This window comes from Astatotilapia calliptera, chromosome 17 (assembly GCF_964374335.1).
Source record: "Astatotilapia calliptera chromosome 17, fAstCal68.1, whole genome shotgun sequence".
In the NCBI taxonomy this organism is placed as follows: domain Eukaryota; kingdom Metazoa; phylum Chordata; class Actinopteri; order Cichliformes; family Cichlidae; genus Astatotilapia; species Astatotilapia calliptera.
The window spans coordinates 17,518,085-17,539,797 of record NC_137438.1 but is presented as its reverse complement, the minus strand read 5'-3'; the positions used below and the strand labels follow the sequence as shown (position 1 = coordinate 17,539,797).

General features: G+C 41.0%; 1 protein-coding gene across 2 annotated transcripts; it reads left to right on the top strand.

Moving 5' to 3' along the window:
• The first annotated feature begins 1,214 nt into the window (after window positions 1-1,214).
• LOC113009301 (uncharacterized) lies at window positions 1,215-20,155 on the top strand. 2 transcript variants are annotated; one of them, XM_026147518.2, is made up of 10 exons: window positions 1,215-1,373; window positions 3,399-3,599; window positions 4,416-4,712; window positions 5,066-5,140; window positions 5,864-6,157; window positions 6,427-6,544; window positions 9,327-9,528; window positions 10,712-10,846; window positions 13,460-13,574; window positions 15,090-20,155. In XM_026147518.2, exons 2-9 carry the CDS (start codon window positions 3,548-3,550, stop codon window positions 13,562-13,564), a joined length of 1,278 nt encoding a protein of 425 aa, XP_026003303.1. In that variant the 5' UTR covers window positions 1,215-1,373; window positions 3,399-3,547; the 3' UTR covers window positions 13,565-13,574; window positions 15,090-20,155. The 2 variants fall into 2 exon arrangements, with proteins under 2 accessions (XP_026003303.1, XP_026003304.1); XM_026147519.2 differs by lacking the exon at window positions 13,460-13,574.
• Window positions 20,156-21,713: the final 1,558 nt, after the last annotated feature.

Here is a 21,713-nt window from a genome sequence, read left to right as displayed (position 1 = left end):
CATTAGCTTGTCTCTACTCCGCTCTCGAGGTTCTAACTCCTCATCAGGACTTATTTATTTTAAGATTATTTATTTATTTTACAGTTTGTTTTCTCAACCTTCACAGCTGCGAGAGGAAGCCAGGCAAAGGGCAGCCAATCAGAGGAAAGCTGCTTTCATGCAGTGGTTCTCCTGAAGGTGGTCCTGCAGTGGTCACACCCTACACCTTTTACCCTTCATCACCATAACAGAGTTTTTTTTAAAAAAATACTAATTTGTTTATTTCTATTTATTTCACTTAGTTTGACTCCTCCCACCACCTGCAGAGGCCACCAGGGGGCTCAAGAACTGCTGGTTTTAAGGCAGGAGGTCCCAAACACACTATTATTATTATTATTGTTATCATCAAGAGTTGCTGTTGTGTCGTTATGAAGTGAAAGCTCATCTGTGCTGTATCCCGTTTGCTGAATGTGGGTTCAGCGAGGCTGTCAGTCACAGAGCTGCTCTCAGAGGTTCTGGGAAAACTCTGAAACTGGGAATGAGCGGACTGGAAACCTCTTCACTGTAGATGTCAGTGATTCTGGTCTCTGTCTCTGTGGGGATTTTGAACCTTCAGGTGGAGTTTTAGTTTTAACCCTGCAGCTTCCTGGATCTTTGGGAGGTCGGTGCTCAGCTTTCATTTCCCTCCTCTCTCATCTTTGTGGCCTTTAATGTTATCCAGCCTGGATTTGTGTTGCCTAGCAACAGAAGTGAGCGAGTTTGCAGCGTTTCCATTTTCACCGGCAGTCGACTGAGAGCCAACGAGTCTTGCAGAGCGTCTGTGTCACCTTGTGTTAAATCTCTCCTGCAGGTGCGACCCAGAGACTTTCAGCTGAGACTAAAACCGCAGTGAAGCATTACTTTTAATGGGGAATAAGACAATTATTCCCCATTAAAACAATTATTAGACAGTTAATCAATACTGATATCAGTCTTTTTTTTCTGTATCAAGACTGAAATAAAATCAGTGTTTGTCATTATTGTGTTTGTTTTGCTTCACATGGCCTTGTTAGAGTTGAACACTGTTTCTGTCTGACCACTTGGTGAATCATAACCTGGGCCACAGAAATGTGATCCTTGTTATGTCTGCAGCTGCAGCCACTCACACGTCTTCAGTTTCACTGACTGCAGATCAGAGGCAGGAATGGGTTAATAAATGACGTCATGTAGGCTGATTGTGCATTCACATCATGGCCTCTGTCCGTCTGTAGCATGTAGTGACGTCACTCTGCATCACGCTGAGAGAGCAGCTGAGGAGGAAATATAGGACAACAGGAGGAGGAAGAGGAGGAGGAGGTCTGCAGCAAAGCCTGAAACCACAGAGAGTGGTTCAGAGACGAGCAGATCTGCATCAGGTACGTCTTCATCCTGCATGTATGTGTTGTGTTTGAGCAGCAGAAAAAGGTCGTGCCACAGCCTGTTAGCTGATTCTAATGGAAGAGTTCAGCATTTTAAAACTGCAATGAGGCAGGGAGAGGATGTTCCAGCAGAAAATCCAAGGAATGACATTTAAACTTTTCCTTTATGAAGGCACAATGACAGGGAGACAGGGGGATTTCAGGCTTTATGGTCACAGTGCAAGCTCAACGAAATGACACAGACCAATGAATGAGGACTTTAATATCAGCAGCAGGACAGCACATACAGAGCACATATAGAGGGTGATGACATGGTGGTATTAATGTGTAATAGTGAGGATAAGATTGTAATCCAGCTCATGTCAGAGCTGCTCTCAGTGTAAAACCTTCAACATGAGGAGTTTCTGCAGATATATCAGATTAACATTGCTGAAGCTGTTCCTGTTTGTGCCTCAGTGTTCATGTTTGAGTTTCCACGTCAGCTGGGAACTCTGAGGTGTTAAAGCTAATCGATGCTTCTGTATCAGCACTGTGTTCTCATCAGTCTTTTTGTCCTTCTTGATCGTGCTGTGTCTGTTTTTCTAGTCTTTTGTGTGTTTTGGAGTGTTTTGTAGAAGCCTGGCATCAGACAGAAATGTGTGCTGGTCCCTTTAAACTATCCCTGAACGGCTGCACTTACATGCAGAATGCATGAGTACTTGCAGTGTGACTGAAGGTTTCAAGTTATCTTTACATCCTTTCAATCGGGAAATGTGATGTGTGTTCTCGTCAGCGCTTCGTCCCTGAAAATATTTACAGTCAGAGTGTTTTAAAATCTCAGCAGAGGAGCAGTTTGACATTCAGGTTTAAGTCATGAAATCAGGTGGATCGTTTCCTCTGAAGGGTTTAAACTTTAAATAAATATAATCTGAATACCAAGCTCCAGGTAAACACAACCGCAGCCTTAAATCTGACAGCCTTTCCCAACCAACCAATCTCTGGAGACCAACAAACCTCTCTAAACGATCATCAAAGGCCACACTGATGAAGAACAAGCACTGCACAGAACCGTAAAACACATTCCAAGATTAATAAATGAAGCTAGCACTGAAGCTCCAAACTAGCAGTTCTTCTAGTTTCCACTAGAGGCTCCAGGAGTGACCCAGGACCAATAGACTTCATTGTTTAAAATAAACATGTTTACAGTCTGAGACGGGATAGAAACTGGTTTGTGCGCTGTACATAATTTCCCACTTCCTGAAACTATTTTACTTCTGTTACATCATAAAGATAAGTAAAAGGAAGTAAAAGACAGGAATGGGAAGAATAAGACATGCAGATGACATAGATTTATAAGCTGGAAAAGAAGGAGACTGCAAAAGTTTATCTGGGGTTCATATCAAATATAACGTCTGTATGGGGGGAAAATGTTTTTATAAGTCATATGTTTAATTTTACTAACAGGCCATCCAAGAAGTCTGAGCTCCAGTTTTGGTCACCAGTGAAATTCTAGGATTTTGATTGGATGTTACTGCACAGGTATTTGTGTCTGTGAGGCTCTGCCCTCTGAAAACAAAACATAGCACCTCATGGGTCAAAATGCTAAAACTGATGGCACAAAGCAAACAGCCGATAGCCCTCTTTTATTCACAGTCTGCTAAAGGTTAGCGCTATTTGTAGGTAACATACCAGCAAACTGAGAGTTAAGGGATTCAGTGGTCCAGGTGATCTCTGTGGTCAATTCTTATTTCAGTCATTTGTCATGAAGAGCGGTCCCAATTTATAACTGTATAGATGACACCAGCCGCCCATGGTAGCTGTTGATTGGTTCTTGTGGCAGTGGTGTCCGCAGAGAGATGCTGTGTTTGCTCCCCTCTCACTGAGGTTATGCGGGTTGGTGGTTAAAAGGCAGCAGAGCTGCAGAGTGAGACATGTGGAGATAGAGTGTGTGTTTGAGGCCTGCACGCTGCCCGCCTCCTCGTGATGCAGTATCTGTCGCAGCTCTCACCACCTCTCCCTCCTCCCCCTGTGTTTCCCTACCAGCTCCAGAAGGATGAAAGGGCTGCAGCGGCTCTCTCTACCCGGAGCGTGAGGACCCTTCCTGGGCTCCATCTGCCTCATTCTCTCCCCTCCTCACCCCTCTGGAGCTCTGACCCCCTCATCTCTATAGCTTCCCGTCAATCAGAGGAAACATGGATGCCTTCCGGCTGCCGCCTGTCATCGAGGAGGTCCTCGACCCATCCGGTCAGTCACTGTGTGTGCGTGTGTCTGTGTGAAGGGATAAGCATCAGAGTCTTCATTTTTAGTCCCATTTATTTTACCTTACATTTATTTTATCTTCACCTTGTTAATTATGTTCAGCACTTCCTGTTTCACATAAAAACCATAGAGGCTAGAACAAGGTGTAGACATTTCAAATGTGTGTCAGAGGTGCAGACTGAGGTGCACGCTGGAATTCAAATTATTACTTTTGATTTAAGAGAAACACGTTCTCCTTTATATGAAATATTATATTAGAATTATCTTATTTTATGGGATTTTAACTCTTTTGTTGTTTTTATGCTGATGGTACACACATTTAAAGGTGTTTTGCTGCCAGGTGAAGTCAGGTATATTCAGTTGTTTACCTTTTCCCTGCCCCTCACTTTAAATGATTTGCTGTTAATGATGCACCAGATTAAATAAAGGTTAAATCCAGCAGATGTCTCTGCAGCACAGCACACAAAAAATTTGGACATTGAGTAAATTTAGAGGATTTTAAAGTATTTAAAACAAGGATATTTGATAAAAACTGTTAACCTGCTTGAAAACCTCAGACAGTTTCGGTATTTATCTCCCACTAAAATAAAGGGTATGACTTTCAGTGACAAACAAGAAGAAACCTGGTTTATTAAGAAGAGCCCTGGTGGTCAAGTAAAGAAGTACATCATGGTTTTATAATCTTTTAAAATAAATATTGTTTTATTTGGAAACTCCTACAAAATAAGAGAAGTGTATTTTCATCTCTCTTTGTTAAAAATCCTCCTCTGCCTCTTCATTGTCTCCTTCCTCTCTGAGCAGATGAGCTCTGTGAGCTGAAGGAGGAGAAGCCCATCATGCTGGCAGATACCCTCACAGCCAAAGAGAGGGAGTCCCTTGAGGAGAAGGAGGAGACAGGGGGTGAAGGAGAGAAGGGGCAGGAGGAGGATGAGAAAGAGGTGAAGGAAGAGAAGTCTGAGGATGAGGAGGAAGGCGGCGATAAAGGTAAAGAAGAGGAGCTGGAGGAGCTGAAGGCTCAGGTGTTGCAGCTACTGCTGGAGCTGGAGGAGACACGGGAGGTGTCTCAGAGACATGAGGAGAGCTTCATGGAGCTACAGGGTGAGGAAACGTCACTTTGCTTCATATTCACGGTTGTTACTCCTTCTGCATCTCCTGTTATGCAGGAGCACAATCAAAACTGCTCCCAACAAACATAGAGGTTTACATCAGCTCTGTAACTTTCCTCTTATCTGTATTTCATTTTATTCAATTTAATAACGGTACAGTACTCTCTTTTTGGTAACCTTTGTCCTTGATGTAAATATGTGAAAACTGTGTATGTTTCTGTTCTGTGTCTTGTGTACTGTTTGTTTGTATATGTGTCTTTCTTGCTGCTGTTACACCCAAATTTCCCCATGTGGGACAATTAAAGGATTATTCTATTCTATTCTATATCATTTCTCCTTTCAAAGGTCTGTTAGAGGAGGAGCGGCTGGCCAGCGCCCACCAGGCCGAGAGCTTCACCCGGCAGATCCAAAGGCTGCAAGGTGAGCTCCTTCACCTCCCTGACTCTGACAGTATGACACTCTGATTCTCTGACACTCTGACACTGACTCACAGACTCTGACTCTCCGAGAGTCTGACACTCTGAGACTGTGAGTCTGACTCACTGTCTCTGACTCACTGACACTGACTCACTGACTGACTCTCTCTGGCTCTTTGACACTTTGACTCTCTGACACTGACTCTCTGATCTCTAAGACACTGACACTCTGAGACTCTGACTCACTGACTCTCTCTGACTTTCTGACTCGCTGTGACTTTCTGATCTCTCCGACTGTCTCTGACTATGACGCTCCGACTCTTTCTGACTCTGATTTTCTGATGCTCCCCGACTCTCTCTTGCTCTCTGACACTTTGACTCTCTGACTCTCTGACACTCTGACTCAGACTGACTTTCTGAGACACTGACTCTCTGAGACACTGACTCTCTGAGACAGTGACTCTGACTCTCTCACACTGACTCACTGACTCTGACTCACTGACTCTGACTCTCTGACTCTGACTCTAAGACTCTGACTCACTAACTCTGATTCTCTCGGACTCTGACTCTTGGACTCACTGACACTGACTCACTGACTTTGACTCTCTCTCTGATTCTGACTCTCTGAGACTCTGACTCACTGACTCTGACTCTCTAACTCTCTGAGACTCTGAAACTGTGATATTGACTCTCACTCTAATTCTCTCACGCTGTCTGACTCATTCAGCCCAGCTGCGTTCAGTCCAGGAGGAGATGGACAGTCTGGAGGAGGAGAAGGAAAGCGAGCTGGAGGAGGTGCAGCAGGAGCTACGCTCAGCTCAAGAGGAGGTGCTAATGCTGCAGCAGGCAGCCGAGGAGGCAGCAGCAGAGAGAGAGAATGACATTGCCTCCCTTCAGGAAGAGCTATGCCGTCTGAGGGCGGAGCTACAGCGTCTGCACGCCACAACAGCCGAGTACGAACTTGAGGTGACAACACTGAGAGCTGAGCTGAGCATGAAGAGCCACAGCACACTGACACAGGGTAACTGCAACTAAACACAGTAACTATAACTCTAAGTAATATTAACCTGCATTATCTAAGGTTTAGTACTAGTAACTGTAACTAAGTAGGAGAACTGTAACTAACAGATGGGACCTTTATCACCTGAGATGAAGGAAACAAAGTGAACAAACATCTGATGCACCAATAATGCAGAGATGTAATAACGTGTTTGTTTCTTCATTAGAATCAATAAGACAATTATTAGTCAGTTAATCAATACTGATATCAGTCTTTGTCTACTGATACAGGTGAGGTCACTCAGCTGCAGGACGAGTTCAACTCTCTGACAGACCAACATCAGAATCTGACTAGTGACAACAAACAGCTGAACAACAAGTTGGAGGAACTGCAACAACAACAAGACGCGTGAGTGACCTGAGCAGCTTCAGTCAAAACATCCACCTACACCTGACACTCTGACTCTTAAAACGTGCGAAAATTCTTCAAGCTTGGGTTTTCTACCAGAGGCTTTTTTTGTGTGGTAGACCCCACCCCCTGTGGATCTTGTGCTCAGAGCTTGTCTGATCATTTCCTAATAATATTTAAATTTACAATAATGAATTACACGGCAATGGGGAATAGATTTCATAACAGCAGATGTCTTTCTGAAAGCACTGTAACTAAGTTCAAGGTCTTGTTAATAATTTTACTTCTTCACTGTGTACGACTCTGCACAATGTGGCTCCTCAGAACAAGAAAGCACCAGATCACAAGAACTTGACTCCCTGGTGTAACTCTTAAACACAAACCTTAAAGATAACTTGTAAGCTGGAGAGGAAATGGCATATCACAAATTTAGAAGTTCATTATTTAGCCTGAAAAAATAGTTTGCTGCTTTATTGTTTTGAAAATGTCCCCCATAAAGCTAGAACGTCTCACTATTCATCATTGTTTGACGAAAATAAGAATAACCCCAGGTTTCTCTAAAGCACTGTAGCCAGGCTGACAAAAGGTTACAATTTATGTTCTTATGGCCTCTGACGGTGGACTTATCTCTGTGCTGGTCCTGCTAGACCACAGTGCAGCATTCGATAGTGTTGACCATAATATTTTATTATAGCAATTAGAACTTGACGTAAGTGTTACAAGTACTGCACTGCAGTGGTTTTAATTATATCTATCTAATGGACTCAAATTTGTTCATGTAAATGGAGAGTCGTCTTTACACACTAAGGTTGATTATGGAGTTCCACAGGGTTCTGTGCTAGGACCAATTCTATTTACATTATACATACTTCCTTTTGGCAGTATCACCAGAAGGTATAGCATACATTTTCACAGCTATGCAGATGACACCCAACTTTATCTATCCATGAAGCCAGATAACACACCAATTAGTTAAACTGCAGCAATGTCCTAAAGACATAAAATCCTGGATAACCACTAATTTAACGCTTTTAAATTTAGATAAAACTGAGGTTATTTTACTCTGCCCTGAAAATCTTAGAAATATGGTATATAACCAGATTCTTACTCTGGATGGCATTATCTTGGCCTCCAGTGACACTGTGAATCTTGGAGTCATTTTTGACCAGGATATGTCCTTCAGTGCGCATATTAAATAGATACAGATGTGGACAAAATTGTTGGTACCCTTCAGTCAATAAAAGAAAATCTCACAATGGTCACAGAAATAACCTTAATCTGACAAAAGTAATAATAAATAAAAATTCTATAAATGTCAACCAATGAAAGTCAGACATTGCTTTTCAACCATGCTTCAATAGAATTATTTAAAAAATAAATGCATGAAACAAACTACCAAAAGGCAACATTGCAGACATAGAGGGCAGCTACAAGTACCTGGGGATCCCACGGGCAAATGGGAACAATGAAGAGGCCGCTAGAAAAGCTGCAACCACCAAGTACCTGCAGAGGGCCAGGCAAGTCCTGAGGAGTCAGCTGAACGGTAAGAACAAGATCCGTGCTATCAGCACCTACACCCTGTCCATTATCAGGTACCCTGCTGGGGTAATAGGCTGGCCAAAGGAGGCGATAGAAGCCACTGACATCAGAACAAGGAAGCTCCTGACCATGCATGGAGGGTTTCACACCAAGTCCAGCACCCTGAGCCTGTACGCTAAGTGGAAGGAAGGAGGCTGGGGACTGGTGAGTGTCAGCACCACAGTCCAGGATGAGACAACAAACATCCTCGAATACATCAGTAAGATGGCCCCAACTGACCGAGTGCTCAGTGAAAACCTCAGGCAGCAGAAACCCAAGAATGAGGAGGAAGAGGAGGAACCATCATGGAAGGACAGGCCCCTGCACGGTATGTACCACCGGCAGATAGAGGAGGTGGCTGATATCCAGAAATCCTACCAGTGGCTGGACAAAGCTGGACTGAAAGACAGCACAGAGGCACTAATCATAGCAGCACAAGAACAAGCTCTGAGTACAAGATCCATAGAGGCTGGGGTCTATCACACCAGGCAAGACCCGAGGTTCAGGCTGTGTAAAGATGCCACTGAGACAATCCAGCACATAACAGCAAGGTGTAAAATGCTAGCAGGCAGGGCATACATGGAACGCCATAACCAAGTGGCCGGCATAGTATACAGAAACATCTGTGCCAAATACGGCCTGGAAGTCCCGAGGTCAAAATGGGAGACGCCCCCTAGGGTGGTGGAGAATGACCGAGCTAAGATCCTGAGGAACTTCCAGATACAGACTGACAAAATGGTGGTGGCTAACCAACCGGACATAGTGGTGGTAGACAAACAGAAGGAGACGTAGTGATAGACGTAGCAGTTCCGAATGGCAGCAACATCAGGAAGGAACACGAGAAGCTTGAGAAATACCAAGGGCTCAGAGAAGAGTTTAAGAAAATGTGGAGGGTGAAGGTAACGGTGGTCCCCGTGGTAATCGGAGCACTAGGTGCGGTGACTGCCTAACTAGGTGTGTAGCTCCAGCAGATCCCAGGAACAACATCGGAGATCTCTGTCCAGAAGAGCGCAGTCCTAGGAAGAGCTAAGATACTGCGCAGGACCCTCAAACGCCCAGGCCTCTGGTAGAGGACCTGAGCTTGAAGGATAGACCGCTTGCAGGGACGAGCGGGTATTTTTTTTTTTTTTAGGGTGTTATTATATATCTCACTTTGTCTCCTGAAGCTACTGTTCCAACAGATCTTCTGTCTAATGGCAAACAGGTGTGATGACGTGTATCTGGCAGTCAGAGCGGAGGGCAGTACTGAATATGAAAAGGACAACCAGGTGAAGGCGGACTCTTATATCACGGTGTTCCAGTCCAGACCTGAGCAGAAGGACTCATCTGATATACAGGAGGAGATCAGCATCCTGAAGGTCAAACTGAGACAAGCTGAGGAGACAGCGCAGAAGGTCCAGAGAGAGGTGAGAGGTGACTGCTGTTTATGAGCTAAAACATCTGGATGTTTACTACAGACGGACATCATATTTGGTCAGTTTAATCCAAAGACTGTTGATATCTTGAATTGCAAAGCTTTTGATTTTACCTTTAACAGTCATCTGTAGCAGCATGGCAAATTTCAGCATTTCAACATTAAAAAACAGGCAGTTGTAACTCGAATAGAATAGAATAGAATAGAAACATGCTTTACTGTCATGGTACATGTTTAATGAAATTGTGGGAAATTGTTCCCAGTATGTCTGTGAAGGTTCTCAGTCATCCAGGTCATCGTAGTCAAAGGAGCTTGGAAAGAAAAGCGCCTGGACTTCTTTAAGTTACTTGAAGACGTTTCACCTCTCATCCAAGAAGCTTCTTCAGTTCTAAGGTCAAATGGTGGAGAGTCCCAGATATAAACCTAGTGGGAGTAACCCCCCACAGAGGGACAAAAGGACCCCCTGATGATCCTCTAATCGCCTGAGCCAAGGTGTGAAACTGGGTGTGGGTCCCAATCAGCCAGAGTTTCGGGTGTGTTCATTGTGAAACCTGGCCCCACCTTATCATGCGACTTCCTGAGGTCAGATGGCCCAGGATGTGAGTGGGCGTTAAGGCGTCTGGGAAGGGATCTCAAAACTGGATTATAGATGGCAGAGAGTTGGTGTCGTAAACCCCCGCCTCTGTTCAAAGATGGTCGCTCACAGTGGACATAGATGGCTTCTTTCACTCCTCTTTCAAACCATCTGTCCATCTGTCCTCTGTCCAAAATGTGAACATTGGCATCCTCGAAAGAGTGTCCTCATGCTGTACAGTGCAGCGAGGAATGCTCAGACCTCTACATTGGAGAGACCAAACAGCCACTTCACAAGCGCATGGCACAACACAGAAGAGCCACCTCCACAGGACAAGACTCAGCAGTCCATCTGCATCTTAAGGATAAAGGACACTCTTTCGAGGATGCCAATGAGAGGTGAAACGTCTTCAAGCAACTTAAAGAAGTCCAGATGCTTTTCTTTGCAAGATCCTTTGACTGTTCCCAGTATGGAATCAGCATCTTCCAATAGTCTTCAGGTTTACAGACCAAAGAGGTCCTGACCTGCCCATAGTATCTTTGTCTCTTATATAAATATCTGTTATTGATTTGTTGTTGTGTTTCTTCTGTCCTTCCTTCAGTGTGAAGGTTTGAAAGGTGAGCTGGCCGAGCTTCAGCAGCTGTATGACTGCAGCCAGCGGGAGCGAGCGGCACTTGAACAGGAGCTGCAGCGCTGCAAGGCTGAGCTGCAAAAACTGGTGGGCAGGAAGTCACAGGTGAGAGGTCACAGGTAAAAGCCTCAGGTGCTTAGTGAAGTTGGGTATGTTACAATGTTAAAATGTTTCAGTACTGATAGATTATTTGGTCTCAAGTAACCATGCCTGACAGAGATTAGGGTTAAAACTCCCTCCCTCTGGAAAGGAAAGGGTGAGGTTTAGATTAACATAGCAGAACATTTTCAGGTAAGTGTTTAGAGAAAAAAAATCTGGTCCGTGCTCTGTCACATGATGCCTCTCTGTCTGTACTGTGTGCATGTTGGCCGGTAACAGCTAAGCCCAAACGCTCTCTGGATCATTTTGCTTTCAGCTCTGCTCGTGGCCGGTTTCTGACAGTTTTTCTGTGAGCTTCTAAATGTCTGTCGCTTCAGGGCACGTTGTCTTTTGTCTGGTCTTTCGCCTATATCGCACAGCCCTTGAAAATGAATTTCATACAAAAACAAAGAACACGGACATTTACAGCTCATCTGATATGGAACATCTCCTGCAAGACAGACCAGTCCAAACAGTTTGGGACTCTTTACTTTAACATCAGTAAATCAATTCTTCCCGGAGACTCCAAAACTTGAACAAATAAATTCCCCAGTTAGGTGACTCAGTATTGATCAACTGTCAATTTTTCACACCTTATGACTCAAATTGACTTGAGGGTTCACTAGGTAGGATGTGAAATTCAACTGATTTTCATTTTTCATAATGTCAAATGGATTAAAGAGATTGGAAACTTTAACAATCAGATGACCCCCCACCCCCACCCCCCACCCCAAGGAGCAGCATTTGGTGTCAGTGAGGAGCAAAACTCCCGTCTAACAGGAAAAAACCTCCAGCCTAACCAGGATCAGGGAGGGGCAACCCATCTAGTCTGATATAGTTCCACATAAGAGGGGCCTTAAAGATGAAGGCTCTGCCTCCCATTCTACTTTTAAATACTCTAGGAACCACAAGTAAGCCTGCAGTGTGAGAACAAAGTGCTCTAATGTGGTGATATGGTACTATGAGGTTATTAAAATGACATGGGGCCTGATTATTTAAGAGCTTAAATGTGAAGAGCAGGATTTTAAATTCTGGATTCTTAACAGGGAGCAAATGAAGAGAGGCCACCTGTCAGTACTGTTGCTGCAGCATTTGGGTTCAACTGAAAGATTTTCAGGAAGTTCTTAGGGCATACAAATAACAAATTGCAGCAGTTCAACCTAGAAGTAATAAATACAATAACTAGCTTTTAGCGTCACTCTGAGACAGGATATTTCTAATTTTAGAGATATTGCAGAAATGGAAGACAGCAGTCCCACATATCTATTTAATATGCGCATTGAAGGACATATCCTGGTCAAAAATGACTCCAAGATTTCTCACAGTGTTACTGGAGGTCAAGTTTATGCCAGCCAGAGTAAGAATCTGGTTATATGCCATATTTCTAAATTTTTAAGGGCAGAGTACACTAACCTCAGTTTTATCTAAATCTACAACCATTAAATTAGTGGTTATCCAGCCTTTAAATTTTTAAGACATTAATGTAGTTTTACTAATTGTTCTTTCTTATCTAGTTTCATGGACAGTTAAACTGGTATGGATTTTTGCATAGCTGTGAAAATCATAATCCTTTGTCCAAGTCAGCACTCAAGACCTGCTGTTTGACTTCACCCTTATCTGGATCTCCAGCCATGCTTTCAACACTCCTACTTGTAATTTGAAATGTAAACTGTAAAATTAAAAACTAAAACTACACAGAGTTTGGTTTTCTAAGACTTGCTGAGGAACTTTCCTGACTCGAGCATTTGCATTCACTAGTGCTGACATGAGGTTTGACTCAGAACTTGTTGTGGCACTTGCCTTTCTTTTCTTTGGACTTTGTAAACAGTGACCTGGTCCCCAATCCACTCCTCTTCATCAGATAATTCATTCAATTTCTTATCCACCATGCAGCACTGCAGGGGTGTCATTATTTTGATAGTAGCAGCCTTTAACATTGACATTAGTTCCTCCTTCCCTTGGCAAAAATTAAATGGGATTTTTTCACAGGCCTCCAGAAAATATCACTTTGTGAAATATAAACATTTTAGGATGAATTTAGGATATTTTCACCGAGTGAGATATAAACTCACTTGTGAGAATACTAACGCTAGGCTAACAAACTTGTTAGGAAACACATCAACTTTTAAGATGGCTCTCTACAGCCAAAGCTGACCTGGTAGTTCTTACCCAAAAGCTCCTGCAGGGCTGCTGATGCTTCAGATTTGATCTCCAAAAGTCTTGAAATGACAAGATGCTGATGTTTTAATGTTAAAGACTTCAAACAAAACAAAACAAAAAAAACCTCACCATCTTGTCTTTAATTTTTCAGTTTCCTCACTTCATTTCCATTTTTTTGTCTGATTGCCGTCTCTTCTGTTTCACATGAAATTTACACGAGAAACTGAAAAATTCTCTGAAAATTTGATGAGTTTTCATGATCGACCTGCCTGCCTATCAGTCATTTCACATCAGATCACTCGTTTTCGTTTGCTCCCTGCTTGCCGTTCGCCCTCACGTCCTCTGACTTTATTATTCTGATTTTTTTATTTTCTCCTCTCTCCATACTCCCCACACTCCTACCTTCTGTCTTCTTCCCAGAACTGCACTCGCCAGTCTGAGCCCCCTGTTCTCTCCATCCCCTTCATAGGAATGATTGTAATAGTGGCCTTGATTTGGTGCTGGTGGGAGGAGCTGGCGTCTTAGATGGGACCAGGTATGGCCATGACCTTCTTCCTCTACCAGGCGCTTTCAAGGAAAACTGCCTCTGCATTTGTTTCCACAAATGAAGAAACAATTGCTTCAGATGAACCCCTCTGTCATTTAAAGAGTTTAAAAGTGGAAACCTCTGCCACCATGACTTCCCAATCTCTGTTCAAATCCAGGTTTTACTTGTTTGTTTGAACTGTAGTAGTACATCAGCCGTGCCGGGTGTTCCATCCTCCATCAGCCATGATTTTACATGCTCATGTCCCGACTGATTTAATGCTGGGCTCAGTTTGTTTTGTCAGGTTGCTTGAGTTTCTGTGAAGCAAATCAAATATGAAGGAAGGTTGGTGGTTCAATCCGCGTCTGCTTTCTATATGCCAAATATCTTTGGGCAACATACTAACCCCAAGTTGCTCTCAGATGCCTCCATCATCTGTGTTAATGTTAGATAGAAAACACTTGCATAGAAAGAAGCGCTTGTGGGAATGGGTGTGAATGTGTGAATGAGCCAAGTTGTGCAAAGTTAGCTCATAGTAGAAAAGCACTATATAAGAACCGGTCCATTTACCATCTGTCCATCAAAGAGCCCATAATAATGTAATCTTTACACTTTAATTCTTAGATTAATGTCAGAATTCCGAGAAAAAAAGTCAGAATTCTTACTTTTTTCTCAGAATTCTGGAAAACAAGAAAGAAAAAGATGTTCCCACTCTTTTTTTCCCCCAGTGGCCCTAATCCTCTTCCATACTTTTATCTTTTATATCTTTTTAAAGAAAATCTATTTCTTTATTTATCTTTTTTGTATTTTCTTTATCACCGAGGGCACCACTGTAATTTTTGTTATGTTCTAGCAACATAATGCCAGTAAAGAAAATCTTGAATCAGAAGAGTCTTTGCTTGTGACACAGCACGGACTTTTTCTGTAAGATTAAATATTTTCAGTTTATGTATGATTGCATCTTAGCATTGACTCTGTTTGTAATTGTGAGGCACAAAAAACGTCCTTCACCTTTCGCCTAAACACAGCCATACAGAGGTAGTTAGAAAAATACTGAATGACCTGCCACTCACTCTTCACTTGTGACCAGTACGAATGGATTCGCAGAACATCTAAAAGTTCCCAAACATCTTAAAGGCTCCACACTAAAACTTCGCTTATGGTCATATTCAGTATTTTTTGTTGTCAATTTGTGTGGGTTCTTTGCATATGTGTTTAGAATATGCAGAGGTTGAAGAGGCTCTGCTTCAGGGGCCACCTGATTTCTTCACCCCTCTGGACCAGATCCTACAAGCACATTCAAAATGTGGTGGGAGGTCAGAATGTAGTGCTCTTTTATAAAAAGTATTGTCCCCTTTTTTATAGACATTTCCATTATTTGGTGCATCCAAATGGAAAAGAACTGCAAAGTCAAAATAAAGTTTCAAACTCCATTTAAAGTTTCCAAAATATCCAGCATGTGGCTAAAACCTAATGTGCTTATAAATTAATTTTATTCTAACCTGTCTTGTCGTCTCCTGGCAGCGCGACTGTGAAGGCTGGAACCTGGCAGTGGTGGCAGTCGCCGTGGCAGCCATTGCTGTTCTGGTTGTCCCTAGTTTCACCAGGGCTTGAGGAGTACACAGGAAGCGACCTCACGGTGAACTGTAGGATTGTGGGATTGCCGTCATCCATCCAGTGCTGCCCTCATACATGTGACCATCCTGATGTCTGCTTGTTGCATCTCCACGACTCTTTGACCAAACGCCACAGACGTCAGTGAGTGCTGGAGGGGAAAGCAATAGGAATTCCCGACATCGTCTACTATGATTCTTTACTCTTCCTGCAGGTCAGCTCTGCGCAGATGGTCAAGCGGTTGATTTATTGAGTACTCACCATCACAGTTCAAGAGTTGAACAGAATATCTCATTTTGTTGTATCTTCCAGAAGTACCAGAAGTAGCTTGTCATGAGGTTCGTGAAGACAATGGACTAAGTTTCACTTTCGTGTTAGTGGATGCTACATATAAAAAAAAAAATGTCTCTACATTCAGTGTTAAAATGGAAAATATAAACTCATGGGGTGAAATGATCTAATTAACTTACTGATAAAACATGCTTACTTACTTGAATAGTTTTGGTGATTATTCATTAAAATGAGATTTGATCAAACAGCAGTCCAAAACAAAAGGCTCATTAATTTAAAGGCAACACTCTGAAAAAGTAGCACATTTTTACTTTAAAAATGACTTGAGTTATTATATTTTCCTTCAGCTTTAAAATTATTTGCCTTATTTCTGTCCTGGTGAGTTTAAGGAGTACTTTGCACTTACTGATAAAGGAGAAAACAGTAGCAGATAAAACTTGATTGTTTAGCGCTTCAAATACTGCCTTCCTTCCTTCTTAATGTTATACATCATCTGATCATGTATTTGTCAGAAACTTAACGCTGATTAACTTTAATCAGCGTTAAGTTTCAGCAGGTCTGGTTTGTAGCATGAAACACTGGGATTAGCTTTATTTTACCTTCCTCACTTCTTATAAATCCGTTTACATGTCTGGATTTCTGTTTTTCAAATGTGTAGTATGACTATCTATAAAAGTAAAATAGCACTTTAAAAATATATATATTTCCTAAAGCTCATTTCTAAAGAGAGATAATTTCTGTGGACTGATTACACTGTGTTTAAATTCAGATTGTGCCAGAGTTGTTTTTATTTTGCACAGTTAGGTGTAGCAGATGGTTTTCATTGATTTATTTATTGATTTATTTTTGAACAGACACTTTCCTCCTTCTCTGAAATAATGCTAAGGGGATTTTTTTGTTGTTCATTTTTAGCATGTTGTAGAAAATGTGATTAAAATCAAAACACAGCAAATGCTAGTGTTACTTAACATGCAAATTTTAGATTGTGTATGCAGATGACACTTTTCTTTATTTTTACGAAGAGCAGAGTTTGATCAAAACGTAATGAACTGAAAACTATAATGATTAAACAGAAAATTACTTTTTTACTAAAAAAGTCCAAATTTTATGCATGCAGATGATACATTATTTTACATCTAACAGTTGAGCACAATGCAGCAAAATGAATTTCATGAAAATTTGATTAATTGAAAAATGATAGAAGTTAAGCTCATATACAGTCCTAATCAAATAAGGGCACTGGGCAATATCTATTTACAAATAATAATGGAGGAGGACCAGAAATGATGTCATGTAGTGGAACACCTTTCACTGAATTCAAAATGACAGTGATAAGGACACAAAGTTTTATTTAGATTCCAACATTGAATATTGTTTTGTTTATTTTTTTTCTTCTGTAGAAATTAAAAACTGGGATGGATCTTGTCTGAAAGGGGCGGCAAAAATTCAGCATTTAATGTAAAACCCCAAAGAGAAGTCTGCATCTGCATTTTGGTTGATCAAACTTCTCAGATGCCTCAGATCATCCTTCTGAATAAACACGTCTTTTTCTGTAAGCTTTTGAATTTTTTTTACTGTGGGAGATACCCAAATACATCTCTTTTTTGCTTTTGCACACATTTCAAACTTTATGGTTCCTAAGTTATGTTTACATTTAAATAGAGACCAAATAATCCTAGAAAATAAGAATAAGCTGTTCAGATGACTGTGATCCCTTTCAGGGTGGAACAAGGTACTTCTGTCAAACTTGTTTCAGTAAGATAACAACTAGCTCAGACATTCCAGTTTCTTTACAACATATGGCACTGCAAATGAAGATTGAACTGTGACAAGTGTACTTGACTGAAGATATTAAAAGCATTAATTTGATAAAGCAGGGCTTTAACAAACTATGGGAATTTAAAATTAATAAAGGCTTATTAATTAATTTAAGATTATTTAAATTAATTAATAATTAAATCCGAAGTTTGATCAGGCTATTATACTGTATTGTTTAAAACAACTAGTAGCATGTGCTGTTAGGAGCTCCTATAAACATTTTGCATGACAAACACGTGTAGCCTACTTTAAAGACACTTGCTGAAGGAAAAACATATTTTACACATTTAACTGATGTTGTGAAGTTTTCTTAGTAATATGTGTAGGTCAGCTCCCAGCAGAAAAAAAAACAATAATATATATGAAAGGTTAGTCAAGATAAAGACTTAATTGCCACACAACTTTCACGGGGTAACTTTTTTAAATGTACTTATTTACTCAAATTAAAGGTATGAAAGCCCATTACTGCCAGAAAAGGGAAACCAGTTAGGAACAAAAAATTATTATCTCATTAATGTCACTAGCTAAGTCAACATTAATGAGATAATTAGACAGATGTTGAGTTGCACATTATTTAATCATTTTGATCAGTGAGTTTCAACTAATTTTATCTGATATTTTAGAACATAAAATACTAATAGTTATAACCTATATTTGACCTGCTAGTGTTTTTGGTATTTCCTGGGCTTGAATCTGGTTTTGTGTTGTATCGGGGCTCTCACTGTTTTTAGTGTTGCCTTTGCTGGTCTTGTGTTAAAAATGTGTCTGAAAATATGTAATTTATTCGAGACTTCCACGACCTTAACTGGCACTGAATCAATTCCTCCAGAATGTTTTTAAATCTGTGTTTTACTGTGAATACAAACTCGATACTATTTTTTTATTATTATGTCAGTAAAATTACAAAAATCTTCCTAAAAGCTGCATGCCGGTGTTCCTCTGTACCGTCTTGGTATCTTTGCTTTGATCAGGTGCTTTGTTCTGATTTTTCTTCCGCTTGGTTTCTTCTTTGTTCTGTTTTAAAGTGCATAATTTTCCTACAGCTTCTGTGATAATAAGTATGTGATAGTTTGTCAGATGTTTGCAAATCTAGCATTAAGAAGAGTCTGGGGGTGGACTGATTATTGGTTTCCTGATACATTAATATACAGCAGCACAACTCAGACTGTTTGTCCATTATGCAGAAATCACATCTGAATTTATAGAACAATTTAAAAAACTTTCTTTCATCTATTGTGTGAATATGGATTTACTTTGAAAACTTCTCAAACATCTGAGCTTCCTGTTAGGCCACCAAATCTCCTCTGATGGTTCTCGTATGTCTGTGTTGGAGTTATCTTGACAAAAGTCACAATAATATAATCAAAATACAAAATATGTCAGTTTATCTGCTGTTGTTTCTGCCACAGTAACTTGCACTTGATATCAATTTCTGGAGGTCTGTGATAGTTTTTATGTACTTCTGAAAACAGAACTAGTACTTATCTGATCCTTTTGTTGTTCTCTTTTCACAAAATTAAAATGTAAAAGTGAAAAGGCATATTTTGTTTTATCAGTGATATCCTGAATCCGTCCATCCTTAGCACAGTCCTGACAAACGTTAGCTCCCAGTAGGTATCTCCATCCTGCATGTTAGGTTTAGAGGAATAGTGACTTTGCATGAAATTAGAAGAGTAGATGTAGCCGCTGTAGCAGCTTCAGCCAAGCTGTAGCATGAGCGCTAAAATCCAATTCTTCCATTAGCTGATGCAGACTGTGTTATTAGCCAATTGTTTTTATGGTGGATTTTAGTTTCATCTGGGTTTAACCAAGCTGAGCATGAACACTGGAACCATGGGAGCACCTTAACATCTACATGATGGTTTACATTAAGTTTATGTGGCACACAGCTAAAGACATTGTCACTGAACTAGTTTAACTTATAGAACTACAAACAGTTTAACGCAACATGTTTTCCTGCTGGTTTCTAACTGGTGTTGTGTCGCGCAGCTGTGTCTAATGGAAATAGCAGTTTATTATTATAGTTATCTATCAGTAGCAGCTAGTTCAGCCTAATTTAGCACAAGTCCGTGTAGCTGCTGAAATACTGGCATGTTTTATTAGCTAAGTGATATTTTTGTTGTTATTAGCCACTGCAGGCATTACACTAGGTTCTTCTAGTACTGACAGGCATTGTTGTAGTTTTTTGTAACTGGTGTTTATAAAATTAGCTTAGCCTAGCTTAACATATGTTAGCCAGCATAACTAAAGATAGTATGCTAAATGTTTTTCCATATTTTGGGATTTATTTGGTAGTTAGCAATAGATTTATTCAACATCATGCTAGTTGGTATAAAAATGAATGTTATGGTTTGTTGTTTTGTTTAGTTTTATTTTGTTTTGGGGGTGGGACAAGTGTTCATATGTTTAAACGTGATTAGCCAAGCTCAGCGTTGATTAGGATGTTAAACACATAGGGGGAAACTGCCAATGAGCTTTAAAAAAGAAAATACAGAAGACACTGATAGCTGTCAGTTTGCCCCTGAGTTCCAGCCTTTTTGCAAAGCTAGGTTCATCCTGGATGTGTACTTAGACCACGGTGAAAAGATTTAAAAATGTCTGACTGTTTAAACTCCTCAGATTTCACTGCTGATTGTGCGTCAGGTGTTACTGTCAAGTATCAGGTGTGCTGTATGAACTCTGCTTCTACTTTGGCGTCCTGAATCTGAGCCGCAAAAAAGTGGAACATCACTGTCATCTGGCTGCTGTTTCTCTTCTTTGTTTTTGATCTCTGTTCTTGATGTTTTTGCACCATGATAACATCTGTCTGGGACTGTATTTTATGTTTGTTAAATGATCTAATACAAATAAACATAGTTTTCCTTGTCTTTCATGTGTTCAGCATTATGGTATATTTTCAGAATTACTGGTAAAAACAACCTTGAGACATTACATGCACCTGTTTCAACCATGCAATTATCTATTCAACCAATCACATGGCAGCAACTTATTGCTTTTAGGTATGTAGACATCGTGACAATGACCTGCTGAAGTGCTTGGTTGTTGGTGCTAGAGAGGCTGGTCTAAACTTGAAGCAACTGGGCTCCAGCAGCAGAAGACCTCACATGTACCACTTTTGTTCACTAATAACAGTAGGCTACAGAGAGGCTACAGTTTACACAGACTCACAAAAACTGGACAACAGAAGACAAAAAAACGTTTCCTGGTCTGATGATGATTCCTGCTAGTACAATCAGATGGTAAGTTTAGAGTTTGGTGAAAACAGCCATTATGAAGTCATTTATCAATCCTGCCTTATACCAGTATTTCAGGCTGCTGGTGGTGTGATGGTGTGAAGGATATTTTATTGACCCGCTTTTGTCACCTGAGCAACACAGTTTACAGTTTAAATACAGCATCGTAGCTGAGTATTGTTGCTGACCATGTCAATCCCTTTATGGCCATAGTATACCATGTTCTAATGCTCTATCTACTCTGTCATCTGATGCTGTGTCAGTTTCTGCTGTGAAACCTTGTGTCACCATCATAGTTGTGGCAGCTGTGTGGTGGATCAAACCAAATCAAACCAAACCAAAAGGTCCCATTAGAGCCAGAAAAGACCACAAAACCAGGAATGATTTAGGGCGGGGCTACCTAGTGGTCAAAAAGTTGCTTCATGGTGACATCATAATGGCTACTTCCATCGTCTTTATTCAGTTCATGGTGAAGGGGAAAAAAAGAGTAGGAATCAGGAGTGAAGTCATGACCGTAATAAGTGGTGATAACTCTGGTAAACTGTCTGCCCTGAGAGGATGATGAGTGTATCACGGCGGCACTCGCTGTTAAATTTAGTTTGGCTCCATATTTACACTTTAGATGTGAGCTGCTGTTTTCCTCTCGTGATATCTGAGCTGGACGCAGATATTTTCAGACTCACGGTGAGTCTGTATTCCTGTCTTGTGTTTTTATAGTAAGTCTCTAAACGTGACACACAGGAAATATGCCTGATGCCACACATTTTAACTCAAAACACTACTTTCATGTTTTCACACACATGTTCAACGAGCCCACGATTCCACAGCATGAATGCAGTGAGCCACTGTGCCACTTGTCACTTTTTAATCCACTCAACCCACTAGAATCATCACTGTGGACATTTTTTGTTTATAAAGACTATAGACTATGTACAGCCACAGCGAGCACATTTTAGGCTGATGTTCAACACAGTTGGAATAAAACCAGCAGCTCTTATAAAGCTGTAACTGCACACATCTGTATGTGATTATTGCAGAGCTGATCTTGGGTTTCACTCTGGGTCAAGTTCAGCTTGTTTCACGTAGAAGCAGACTGTGCTCAGCAGGGGGCGCTGCTGTTCACGTCAATAAATCTCTTCAGTTTGTTTTATTCTTCAAAAACGCAGCATGGAATTTTTCTTCCTCTCTCGCT

Excerpts from the sequence above, each read along its gene's own strand:
- LOC113009301 (XM_026147518.2), top strand. The coding sequence starts at position 3,548 with ATGGATGCCTTCCGGCTGCCGCCTGTCATCGAGGAGGTCCTCGACCCA. Across the intron at positions 6,158-6,426 it reads CCACAGCACACTGACACAGG|GTGAGGTCACTCAGCTGCAG; the intron begins GTAACTGCAACT and ends CTACTGATACAG. Across the intron at positions 6,545-9,326 it reads CTGCAACAACAACAAGACGC|GTGTGATGACGTGTATCTGG; the intron begins GTGAGTGACCTG and ends AATGGCAAACAG.